The 14,078-nt window shown below is 21.8% G+C and overlaps 1 protein-coding gene across 2 annotated transcripts in view; it reads left to right on the top strand.

The window, feature by feature from the left end:
* The first annotated feature begins 2,849 nt into the window (after nt 1-2,849).
* The window catches only part of LOC117168264 (zinc finger and BTB domain-containing protein 24-like), an 18,475-nt gene continuing 7,246 nt past the window's right edge, over nt 2,850-14,078 (top strand). The window contains exons 1-2 of one of the 2 annotated variants that reach the window (XM_033353768.1): nt 2,850-3,106; nt 9,039-9,142. In XM_033353768.1, coding sequence (XP_033209659.1) covers nt 2,918-3,106; nt 9,039-9,142 — 293 coding nt within the window. In that variant the 5' untranslated portion in view covers nt 2,850-2,917. The remainder of the gene's footprint in view (nt 3,107-9,038; nt 9,143-14,078) is intronic. The other variant, XM_033353769.1, reaches the window with a different exon arrangement.

Below are 14,078 nucleotides of genomic sequence, written 5' to 3'. Positions count from 1 at the left end.
CACAAAAAGTAGGTTTGACTTTTTCATTGAATTGAATTAAGAAAAAACAAAAATAATAAAAAACTTGATGCTGTTTGCAAATAAACAAAAAATATATATGAAAAAATAAGAGTAACTATTACTAATTATTTAAAAATAGAAAAAGTCATACAAATATGTAGTTAAAATTATTAACGGATCTAATGAAAAAATTAACAATATTCAATTCCTCAATGAGAAAATTATTTAAAATATATACATGATTAGAAGAAGTAATAAAAAATATATCACTTATATCCAATATAAATATAATAATAATTAAAATATGTAAGACTACAACTTCAGTTGCAAAGTGAAGAATCTTTGTACCTTTAAAATCTTAACAATTTCGAGTTTTGGAGGAAATATTTTTAAAAAGTAATGGTAATTTAAATTAAAATGTTTGGAGGGAATTATTTGGTAAAAAGCCAATGACAAGTCTGATAAATGAGAAAATGGATTTAATATTATTTAATATAATGTATATATTTATTTTAATTGAACCGAACATCATATATACAAATAATCTTATTACCGGTAAAAAAAAATTTTATTTTTGCTAAAAATGCTTCACATTATTATACGAATGACATTTAATAACAAAAATAATTTAAGAGTTTATAATAAACACTGTGATAAACAATTATTTTAGCAAAATATTAGAATTGGAGATTTTTGAAATTATAATTTCCTTCAATGGCCAGAACGACTTCAGGTATTCCTAAAAATAATAAATATTCAATAATATTAGAAAAAATATAACAATTTATATTTTTCTAAACAAATTAGATAAATAGATTGGAAATGTTGGCCCTTTGGCATGGAAATTTTGTGTTTTCACTGGAAATGTTTTAAGTTATTGGAAAAATGACTGCTAGTCACCAACATATTAGAAAAGTTAACAATAACCACTGTTATTAACAATTCTTGTGACAAAATATTTGAACTTAAGGTTTTATCAAATTTAAATTTTCTTTGATGGCCATGTCGGTGGCTTATTGTCACAAGATTTTATATTGAGTGAATCTCATTTTCAATATATTAAGATTGAAAACCCGACTTTTTCCAAATGAAACTGCCAACATTTAGAAATTGTGTATGTAAATTATTTTTAAACATGCAAGTTATTATATTTCACTAAATGTTATCAACGATACATTTTTTTAGGAATATGCGGAGCCATTGTAGCAACTAAGGAAAATAAAAATTTTGATAAAACCTTACCTTTGAATATTTTGTCACAAGAATTACTTATAACAATGGTTATTGTTAACTTCTCAAATGTTTTTGTGACTAGCAGTCATTCATCCAACAGTTTAAAACATTTTCAGTGCAGAAAAAAATTTATATGCAAAAGGACTAAAATTTTGAACTTCTTTATCTAATTTGTTTACAAAAATTTAAATTGTTATATTTTGTCAAATATTATTAAATATTTATTATTTTAAGGAATACCTGAAGTCGTTCTGGCCATTGAAGGAAACTATAATTTGAAAAATCTCAAATTCTAATATTTTGCTCAAAAATTGTTTATTACAGTGGTTATTATAAACTTTTAATTATTTTTGTTATTAAATGTCATTCCTACATTAATGTGAAGCATTTTTAGCCACACATTTTTTTACCGATAATAAGATTATTGGTCAATTTGTTCATAAAGTTGGTTTATAACAAATAAATGGATTAATAAGCACATTATTTGTATTCTATGAGTTTCTAAACACTTATTTAAGACAATATAAAGTTTTCCTGATCAGTTATTAAAGCGTAAAAAATTGTTATATAAAAAAATTTAGTTTTTCCATGCTTTAAGTGGAAAAATTATTAATAAAAAAATAGAGGAGACAAAAGTTCGCAAAGTCAAGATCTATCGAATTTAATAATCTTAAATTAAAAACAAAAAATTCAAAATCGCAAAAAATTGAAGGCTTTGAACATTTTTGACTGACAAAAGTGAATTTCCTCCATTTGTTCGTCATAAGTACAGTACGTTTGTTTATAGAGTTTAATAGTTTATAGGGTGTTTATTTTAGAAATGAGGTTTGCAATAATATAATTAACAATTGAATTCAAAATCTCCTTTAAATTTAAATTTTTAAATAAAATTATTAGGGGTTGTATGCAACGAGAAAAAGGCTTTCAAGATTAAGCAATAAATATATTATTGAACTGCATAAATGTATATATGACGTTCGGTTCAATTTAATTAAACATATACATTATATTAAATAATATTATATCCATTTTCTCATTTATCAATCTTGTCAATGACTTTTCATCAAATCATTCCCTCAAAACATTTTAATTCAAATTAATATTATTGTTAAAAAATATTTCTTTCAAAATTTGAAATTGTTAAGATTTTAAAGGTACAAAGATTCTTTACTCAAATAATTTTTTTTTAATCATTTTTTCATTAGCTACGTTAATAATTTTAGCAATAAATTTTTTTTAGTTAGGACCAATAATAAAATCAATAATATCAGCAAAATAAATCGTAGAAATATGAAGTTCGAACTGCTTTCAAAATGTATCTTAAAATTAAATTTTATTCGTATTAAACTACATATTTTTATGACTTTCTTTTAAATAATTAGTAATAGTAACTCTTATTTTTACATATATTTTTTTTGTTTATTTGTAAACAGCATCAAGTTTTTAATTATTTTTGCTATTTCTTAATGCAATTCAATGAAAAAGACAGACCTACTGTTGGTGGCGCCATCTGTTGGATTAGTTTGACCAACAATTCCCCCCCGGATTACTCTGTCAGCCCTGCTATCACGTGACTGAGTCAACATTTATTTGTTGCCTTCAGTTCATATTGTGCTGTGTTGACATTAATTTGACAGGTTCTTTTCAGAACAAAAGTTGCGTAATAATTGTTAAAGCAATTGAAATGGCTCTGTCCGATATCGAAACTGTAATTATACAGCAAAACGAAGAAGTTCCTGTCAAAAAGAAAGAGGAGACTAAAAGAAAAGCAGAATTACCGAAAAAGAAGTATGCTTGCACCTACCCTGGATGCAAAGCCAAATTTGCAAGGCCTTCTAAACTCGATCGACACTATTGCATGCACACTGGAGAGGTATTTATTTATCATTTATACTCAAATTGTTAATTAATCGTTCAGAAAATAATGCACAAGTGTAGATAATTCAATAACATTCGCAATCTTACTTTTTGAGGTTATGACAAACTCTACTTTGCGTACAATTTGCGAAGTAATTTTTATACATTTAAAAAAAAAACTTATTTATATTACCTAAGTTTTCCATGTAATTTTACTGGATTTTTGCCGAATTTGGTAAAAACGAATCTACACTTTTTTACAAAGCGCAGGGTGGCCGCCAAACCAGGAAATGAGAGAAAATTTATGTTTTTAACAAGAGTTTTAGGAATTTTTCGAATAAATATCTATCCGAACACTTGAAAAATCATAATAAAATTCAATTTTTCATTATTTTAATAATTTTGGTAAATTTAGAAAACTGATTTCCACGTTTTATTCGCTTATTTTTAAATTAAGGTGACTTGGAAAATAGAATTTTAGAAAATAGTAGTAATTGTTTTTAAAAGGAAGTTTCCGTAAAGAAAGATAATTTTATTTGGAACTGGGAATTTTTTTAAAGAATTAAAATTTTTTAATTTTTGAAGAATTAAAAAAAAAACTCGGATTATCTTTTGTTAAAAAATTTTTTTTGTTTTTTTTTTTAAATTAGATTTTTAACCGAAAATTTAAGTATTCTATTTTTTGTCGAAAATGTATCTTTTTTTTATAATGAAAATCCAACTACTTGGTTGAAAATTGATATTTTTTATTTAAAAATAAAAATATTTCTTTGAAAACTTATGACCTTTGTGAAAAGTTTGACTTTTTTTGTAGACAAATTTGTCCTGTTTAAATGAAAATTCATGTTGTTTTTTTTTTGTTTTTTAATCCTTCTTTTTAGAAATTTATTTATTTCTTTCAAGGCTTCTTGTTTAAAAATTCTTCTTTTCGGTTAAAAATTAAAGTATTCCAGTTAAATATTTATCATTTTAGTTGAAAATTCATCTTTTAGGTTGCAAAAAATATTATTTGATTTAAAGTTAAAATCTTTTGTTCAAATTTTTTTTTAATGAAAATTTAACTACTTGGTTAAAAATTGGTATTTTTTATTTAAAAATTAAACTATTTCTTTGAAAATTTATGTAATTTGTGAAAAATTCGCCTTTTTTGTAGAAAATTAATCTTTGTGGTTGAAAATTCATCAGTTTGGTTGAAAATTATTTCTCTTATTGAAAATTGATTTACTCTTGTTCAAAGTTCAACAATTTGGATGAAAGTTTGTCCTTTTTAAATGAAAATTCATGTATTTTGTTTTTAAAAAAATTATTTTTATTTTTGTAGGATTAATTTCTTTCTTTGAAGGCTTCTTGTTTAAAATTCTTCCTTCCGGTTACAAATTCAATTATTCCAGTTGAATATTTATAATTTTAGTTGAAAATTCATCTTTAGTTTGCAAAAAAGATTATTTGATTGAAAGTTAAAATATTTTGTTAAAAATTATTTTTTCGGATGAAAATTTAACTACTTGGTTCAAAATTGATATTTTTTATTTAAAAATTGAAATATTTCTTTGAAAATTTATATAATTTGTGAAAAATTGGCCAGTTTTTAAAATTATTTCCTTAATTGAAAATTTATTCTATTTTTAATTGAAAATTCATGTATTTTGTTTTTAAAAAACTTTTTTTGTATTGGTTGAAGATTTATCATTTTAATTAAAATTTAATTTCTTTTGTTGAAAAATGAGCTTTTTGATCAAAAATTTCTTTTTTTTTTTTTTGGATTTTTTTCAGTTGTTGAAAATTATATATTTTTTAACTGAAAATTTAACTATTATTCCAGTTGAATATTACATAATTTTAGTTAAAATTTCATGTTTGACTAAAAATTTAATTATTCAATTTTTGGTTGAAAAATCATCATTTTCTAGTTGATTTTTTTTTTTTTTTTTTTGAGAAAGTAATATGCTTAGTTCAAAATTAATAATTTTGGTCAAAAATTGAACTATTATAGTTAAAAATTTATAATTTCAGTTGAAAATTAATTCTTTCAACTGAAAATTTGATTGTCAATTATTGGTTGAAAATTGATCTTCTCTTTCATTTTTTGGGTGAGAAATGATCTTTTTCTTTGAAAATTAATCTCATTGTTTAAAAAGTCTTATTCTCTATTAAATAAAATTAAATAAATAAAATTATTTCGTCGAAAGTTTTATTTTTTTGTTAAAAATTATGTTTACTCGGTTGAACATTTACTGTTTTAATTAAAAATTAATTTCTTTGGTTGAAAAATAAGCTGTTTTATTAAAAACTTGTTTTCTGGTTGTATTTTTATATTGAAAAAAATTTTTTTTACTGAAAATGTAACTAATATTATTCTAGTTAAATATTCCATAATTTTAGTTCAAAATTCATCTCTTTGTTTCAACGTTTTTGACTAAAAATTTAATTATTCAATTTTTGTTTGAAAAATTATCTTTTTTAGCTTAAAATTCGTCTTTTTCGGTATAAATAAATCTTGTAGGTTGAAAATTAATCTTTTCTGTTCTGGTTAAAAATTCAAATATTCCAGTTAAATATTTACAACTTTATTTGAAAATTCATAACTTTGTTTGAAAATGTAACTATTTTTTTGTTAAAAGTAATTTCTTTGAATGAAAATTTAAATATTTTGCTGAAAATCCGTTTTTTGTTGTAGAAAACTAATTTTTATGATTGAAATTTCATCTTTTTTTTTTGAAATTCAACTATTCCACTGGTTGAAAATTAATTCCTTCAATTGAAAATTTAAAAGTCAATTTTCTTGTTTAAAAATTCTTCTTTTCGGTTAATAATTAAAGTGTTTCAGTTAAATATTGATCATTTCAGTTTAAAATTCATATTTTAGTTTAAAAATAAAATTGCTTGGCTGAAAGTCAAAAATTATTATTTATTGGTTTAATTTTTGGTTTGAAAAAATGATCTTTCTTAATTTAAAATTTATCTTTTTAGGTTAAGCATAATTTTTGAACTTGAAATTTAATTATTGAAGTTTTTAAGAATTATTATTTTTGGTTGAAAATTGATTTTTTTAACTTAAAGTTTAGGTTTTCCTTTTTTGTTGTTAAATATTTTTTAGAGCAATTTTAAATATTTGTGTCAAAATTAATTTATGATGCAATTTTTTGCTCTTTTATGTTAAAATACGTTTAGAATAAACATTATAAATTAAAATAAATGTTTGCAGATTTTAAAGTTGAAAATTTAATCTATTTCATTTGAAAATTTGTAATTAAAAAATAAATAAACAATTTTTTAATATTTAGCAATATTTGTTTATTTTTTAAAAATCAGCATTTTAAAAAACGTTGTATTTCTAAATGAAATTGTTAAATTTTTATGTATAAATAACAGGTAAACAATTATTCATTTAGAAAAAAAAATCGATCAACTTCAAAAGATTTAGAGGTTTTGAAGGGATTCAGAAATAATTAAAAATTTGGAAAAAGCTCAAATAATTTTAAAAAAGGAAGATTTTAAAGAAAAAAATTTAGTCGTTTTTTAAGCACTTTTAGAAGGTGTAAAATAATTTTGAAAATTTGTTAAGATTCCCTGGGAAATGAAGAACAATTTTCTATTTTGAAAAATTAATTTTAAGAGAATATTTAAAACTATTTCAAAGGATTGAAAAATGGTCAAAAAATAATTTGGATAATTTAAAGGCATTTTTTTTAATTTTATAGGATTTAATTTTTAATGAGTTTTTATTTTCAAGTATTAATTGTCGGAGAATATCTTTAAATTTAAAAAAAAAAACAAATTTTGATGGATAAATAGCAATTGAACAGTTATTAATTTAGAACAAATTCGAGTAAATTGAAAAAATATTTAAAAGTCTGTAATAGTTTGTAAAATAATCTAAAACTTGAAAATACTATTTCAAACAATTTAAAACAAAATTTAGATTTTTGAAATTTCGAAAAAAATTAAGATTCATAGCAAAGTTAAAAATAAATTAATTGTTACAGAATATTCAAAATGATTTGAAAATATTTTAAAAATTATTGAAAAAGTAATCTGGAAAGATTTTCAAATAATTTATTTTTTTTTATTTTGCAAGATTCATTCAAAGTTTTCGGAAAAATTCGAATCATTTTAGGAAATACCTAGAAATTTTGAAACAATTATGAATTTGACAAAATTAAAAAAAAATCGATTTTTTTTTTAGATTTTGAAACAAATTTTTGAAGACCTTCATCGGTTTAGAAAGATTTCAAAATAATAGAAAAAAATATTCTTAGGATTTCTGCGAAAATTAAAAATACTTTTCGTTTTCAAAAATTAATTTAAACAAAACTAAACAATTATGAATTTAGAAAACAAAAATTAGAAGGTTTTCTAACGTTTTAAAAGGTTTTAAACGAATAAAAAAATGTACTAAAATTCCTAGAAAAAATAAAAACGATATTTATTTTTTAATTAGTTTTAAGAGAATATTTAAAATAATTAAAAAATATTTTCAATATATTAAAAAACAAATCTAGAAGTTTTTTAGACAATTTTTTTTTTTTATTTCGCAGGATTTATTAAAATTTTAGAAAAGATTCTTATCATTTCAGAAGATATTAAGAAGTTTTTAAATAATTCAAAAAATTTGAAAACATTCAACTTGAAAATTGTGTTTTATTTTGAAAAATTTATTTTAACAGAATATTTGAAAATATTTCAAAAAACGTTCCAGAAATAAATGAAAATTGAAGAATTATTCATTTAGAAAAAATTCTAGTTAATTTAAAAGATATTTAGAATTTTTGAAGAGATTTAAAAACTATTAAAAACTTGGAAAATTTGCAAAAAAAATTGTCTTCAAGGTAGATTTTTTAATATTTAAAAAACAAATTTAGAAGCTTATTAAATGTTTTGAAAATATTCAAAAGAATAAAAAAGTGTATGAAGATTCCTACAAAAATTAAACATAATTTTTTTATTTTGCAAAATTAATTTTTAAAACGGATTTTTCGGCAATTTTCTAAATTTTACAGGATTTATTTAAGTTTTAGGAAAAAATCGAATCATTTTAAGAGATATTCAGAAATTTTGAAATAATTTTTAAAATATTCCAGAAAATTAAAAAAAAAACATGTAGATCTTTGAAGATTTCGAAATAAAATTTTGAAACTTTTCAAGAATTTAGAAAGGTTTCAAAAGAATAAACAGATTTTTCTAATATTCATATGAATATTTACAAATGTTTTAAAAGATTTTCTAAATTCTCAGAATAGCATCGGGAAGATTTTGATAGATTTTTAAATTGTTTTTTAATTTTTTATCATTTTCAGAATATTTGAAGAAAAAATCAAATTATTTTAATAGATATTTTAAATTTCTGAATATTTGCGATAATAAATTAAAGTTTGCAAAGATTTCAAAACATTTTAATCAAACTATAGATTTTTGAAAATTTTTAAATAAAATAATTGGGTATAAATAAAAATTAGATCGTTCAATTTTTAATGTTTCTATCAAAAAATTGTTTAAAATTATATAATTTTAAAAACTTACAAGTGATTGATTTTATTCTTAAATTCCAAGCATCAAAAGTGATAGCATTGATTTATCTTTTTGAACAAGAAATCTTTAAATTTCAATTTGTAAAAGTTAAAAATTTTAAATTTTGCAGATTAATGGCATTGAATTTTAAATTGTTCAATTAAAAAGTGTTAAAAGCTATCATTTTATACATGAAAATTATTAAGCATTTTAATTAAAAAATTTTTAATTAAAATTTGTTTAAGCTTGAATATTTAAAGTTTAAAATTCCAAAGATTTCCGCTTTAAGTCCTGGGCAATGACTGGGATTTTTTTCACTTAAAGTGGCCACCCTGAATGCGGTTAATTCAAAAAAATATATATTTAAAATCTGTTTCCAATTCAAATTAAATTAAATTTATTCTGGAAATTTTCTGACGTCTGATATTTTTTTAATCCAGAGGCGTTATGTCTGCGATTTCGAGAATTGTGATAAAGCATACACAAATATTTCCTATCTAAAGAGACACAAACTGACCCACAATGATGTGAAAGAAACTTTTCCGTAAGTCCAATCCTGAAATTTAATTTTAGAAATAAAATAAAAAAGTAGATTGATTATATTATCTTTGCAGGCTCGCACTCACGCCACTATTGACATTTTTTTAATAAAACCATTATATATTTTTATTTTTTAAGTATTTATTTTTTTATATTTATTTCCCCGTTGGCTTAAATAACAAATAGGCCATATAGAAAATCTAAATGTCAAGGTTTTGAAGATTTCAAGGGATTACAATTTTTCATAAGACATTTAAAAGATTAAATTTTTTTTAATTTTAGAAACCGGGAAATGGCCGAGAATTTTCTGATACCGGAAAAAACCGGGAATTGATTTCTTTATCGGAAATTTTACAAATTTTTAGAAGAAAAGTCTTCGAAAAGTTCGATTACAACAATTTTTAAAACAATTAATTGAATTGAAACTTTACTTTGAAAATTCTTCATTTTAGTTTTTTTATTTTTAAGCGTATATTTTTAATTTAAAGAATTTTAAAGTTCAGTTTTGAAGATTTAATCAATTAAAATCAAGAGAAAGAACAATTATTTAATATTCAACAATATTTGACTGTTAATTTATTAACAGTAAATTGAAGCCAACTATTTAAAAGTAAACAATTTGAAACTTAATTGTTTGACATCGAAAGCATTGAATTATTAAAATTTCAAAAATCTTTTAAAATTTGAGCGGTGAAATTTTTATTTTTCTATTTAAAAAATGTTTAATTTGTATTCGAAATTGTTGAATTTTTATGTTGAAATAATATTTGAGCCCTTATTCTTTGTAGAAAAAATTTGATTAGTTTTAAGAGGTATTTAGAAATTTTAAAAAAGTTCAAAATTAATTTAAAGCTTAATATGATGACAAGTTATTTAAATTAAGTATGTGGACATTTTTTTCAGAATTTCTGAACATATTTCAAAATAAATAAAATCTTTCCTACAATTTTTAGAAAATCCTGGAATTTTTTTTTTTTAATCCTTAAAATCTTTCAGGTTCTTTTGGACATTTTCAATTTTCCTACGAATATTAAGAAAATGTTTCTATTCTTTTGGAGCCTTTCACAATTCTTAAAAAGTTTTAGATTTTTTGTTTAAAATCTGAGAAAATCTACATTTGGTTTTTAATTAGTTTTAAATCATTTTAAGTTCCAAATTAATTGTTAATCTTTATAAAACTTCTAAATATCTCTTAAAATTACTTAAATTTTTTTCTACAAACAATACGTGTTCAAGTGTTATTTAAAAAAAAAAAATTTCAGGAAATCTGGTTCAATTCGCAGGATTTTCTAGAAGTTGTAGGACCAATTCAATTAATTTTAAAAGTTATGTGGAAGTTCTAAAAAAATATCAAAAATTATTTAAAATTTGAAAAAAATTAAAAACAACTTCTAGATTTCTCAAGATTTTAAAATAAAATTTTAAAGCTTTTCATGGATGCTTGAAATATTTAAAATGAAAACAATTGATCTTCTAATTTAAGAAATTTTAACTAAAATTTCAAGGAAATTTTCGATATTTGAGGGACATCTAAGATCCAAAAAGAAATTTAAAGCTTTTATAAGAGATTTTAAAATATTGAAATTATTTTTTAAAATGTAGGGTATTTAAAATAAAATACAGTCAAGGCCCATTTATTTCAGGACCCGTTTATCGCAGGACTCATCTATTGTCAGACGACAATACAATTTTTTTACAACAAAAAATCGTAAATTTTTAACTAAAAAATATCAATCTTAAAAAAATGGAAGTTGCATTTTCTGTTAAAAAATGGATTCTATACCAAAAAAATAATAAGTATTTTCCACTAAACAGTTAAATTTTAAATAAAAATCAATTAAAAAATTTACAATGTAGTTTAAATTTGACCCAAGTAGTTGAATTTTCAATTAAAAAAGATTAATTTTCACCAATATATTAAATTTTAACCAACAAGATAACTTTTCAATTTAAAATATAAATGTTTAACAAAAAAAGTAATTTTTTACCAAAAAGGATGAGTTTTTAACAAAATTGTTGAATTCTCAAGCAAATATTTGCATTTTTATTAAAAAATATGAAATTTATCTTAAAGCAGAAGAATTTTTTATTATAATAAAAGTTGAGTTTTTATTTTTTTTAAATTCCAGTTAACTCAGTAACATCAAAAATTGAATTTTTGTAATAAAAAATAAGTTTCTACGAAAAACATTGAATTTTCAATCCAAAAAGACGAATTTTTGCAACCAAATAGTTAAATTTTCTACCAAATAGTTTTATTTTTATCCAAAAAAGATCAATTTTGTAATAAAACAGATGAATTTGTAATAAAAAACAATTTTTTAATGAGTAGAACTTTCATCCAGAAAATGTTTCAGTTCATTTTTCAACACCAAAATATAAATTTTAAATAAAAAGTAAATTTTCCATGAAATAGTTAAGTTTTTCAGAAAGAAAAAAAAAGTTTATATTTTAACTGACGAACTTGAATTTTCACTTTGAAAAATTAGTTTTGCGCCAAAAATGTGTAATACAGAAAAAATAATTTATACAACAACAAAAAAAAGAATTTTAAAACCAAATAGACGAATTTCCAACAAATAAAGATTTTTCACTCAAAAAATAAATAAAATTTTACCTAAATTATTGAACCTTCAAACCAGAAGACAAATTTTCTCTAAAAAAATTCACTTTTCAAACAAAAAATATGATTCTTCAAAAAAAAATTAATTTTCCACGAAATTGATGCATTTTTACGAATAAAAGAAAATTGCAAACTATAAAATAATTTTTTTTTTTACGAAAAAAAACGCGAATTTTTAACTAAATAATATCAATCTTAAAAAATTAATTCTAAACCAAAAAAAGAAAGAAGTATTTTCCACTGAACAGTTAAATTTTCAACCAGACATAAGCCTTTAATAAAAAAATACATAATGTAGTTTAAATTTGACCCAAGTAGTTGAATTTTCAATTAAAAAAGATTAATTTATAACAAGATAATTAAACTTTTAATCAACGAGATAACTTTTTAACTTAAAATAGAAATCTTTAACAAAACAAGTGATTTCTTAAAATTCTTAAAATCAGTTTTCAAAAAAATAGTTGAATTTTCTGTTGAATAAGATTTTAGTCGAGTATTCACGATCAAACTATAAATTTTTTAACAAAAAATAATTTTCTACGAAAAAAATCGGATTTTCGATCCAAAAAGACGATTTTTTAACAAAAAAGGACTTTTTAGCAAAATTGTTGATTTCTCTAGCAAATAGTTGCATTTTTATCGAAAAATATTAAATTTATCTTAAAGCAAAAGAATTTCTTTTGAACTAAAAATGTAACTATTGTTCCAGTTGAATATTCCATAATTTCAGTTAAAAAATTCATTGACTTAAAATTTATATATTCAAATTTTTATTATAAAATGATGACCTTTTTATTTAAAAATTCGTTTTTTTTTTTGTTGAAAATTGATTTTTTTAACTTAAACCGTAATTATTTGAGTTTTTGTTGATTATTTATCTTTTTCTAGTAAAAATTAATTTCTGTTGTTGAAAATTTAACTATCTCAGTTGAAGATTCATAATTTATGTGTAAAATTCATCATTTGGGATAAAAAATGTGCATTTCAAAATGTGTCTTTTTGTTTTAAAATTAATCTAATTTTTTTTTAATTCATCTCTAGCAAATAGTTGCATTTTTATCAAAAAATATGAGATTTATCGTAAAGCAAAAGAATTTTTCTACAAAAAAAGTTGAGTTTTCATCCAAAAAAGGTTCCAGTTAACTCATTAACATCAAAAATTGAAATTTTGTAACAAAAAAAAGTTTCTACGAAAAAAATTATATTTTTAATCCAAAAAGACGAATTTTTTCAACCAAAATTATGAATTTTTAACAATATAGTTCAATTCTCTACCAACTAGTTGCAGTTTTATCCAAAAAAGATCAATTTTGTACTAAAACAGATGAATTTGTAAAAAAAATTTGTAAGTGAAACTTTTGTTCAGAAAATATTTCAGTTTACTTTTAACACCAAAATATAAATTTTAAATAAAAAGTACATTTTCTACGAAATAGTTTCAGTTTTCAAAAAAATAGTATAATAGCTTAATTTCTAACAAAACAGTTGCATTTTCATCAATAAAAGAGTTGAATTTTCAACCGAAAAGTTAACAAAAAAATGTAATTTTCTATTAATTAAAATAAATTCTGAGATTCTCATAAATTCTCAGAGAATTTATTTCTTGGTTATATTCTCGGTAATATTCTCATTCACCGTACCGTTCTCATAGTAATATAACCGGCTCAGAACTCTACACGCGCGCGTGGAAACAATTGCAAGCTCACGTCGCTAGTGAGCGGACCAAACAGCTTTTCTCACTGAAAGGCAGCCTGCCACAGTGTGTCCACTCCCATAGAAAAGTGGTGAACGGATTATAGTAATTGCTGCGTCCCCTAGGTGGCACCAGTGATACCAGATCTGAAACGAGATGCGGTCCAATACTATGACAGGGCCATGTCCGTGTGAATATAGTAGGAGACGTTGTAAATGACTGAGTTGCGCGCGCAACCCATTTCTCCTCTTCTGAATTTGAAAACTCGAAGATGCACGATTGCCGGTCGGAGCACTTCGTCGATTCTATTTATATATCTATCTGCTAACAGCTAACTGCTTTGAAATAAATTCAGGAGATTGGGATTTTAATATTTCCAGATTTCGATGCTGACGATTCTCATGATTTGAATAGATCGCGCGCCTCTTGATATGAGTATATTTTGAGGTTATGTTATTTCATGTATAAAATATAAATTATATAAATATTAATACTATTATATATAAATATATAAATAATAGCGTAATTTGTATTTTTTAACCAGAAATCTCTCAAATGTTAAAGTCATAAAAAATTTTAAACGGTTATTTCGTATTTTAAAATAATTTAATTTAAAAAATTGTA

Source organism: Belonocnema kinseyi, chromosome 2 (assembly GCF_010883055.1).
Source record: "Belonocnema kinseyi isolate 2016_QV_RU_SX_M_011 chromosome 2, B_treatae_v1, whole genome shotgun sequence".
NCBI lineage: Eukaryota > Metazoa > Arthropoda > Insecta > Hymenoptera > Cynipidae > Belonocnema > Belonocnema kinseyi.
Note: the sequence above shows the minus strand (reverse complement) of the source record. Positions and strands in the feature narration are given on the sequence as shown.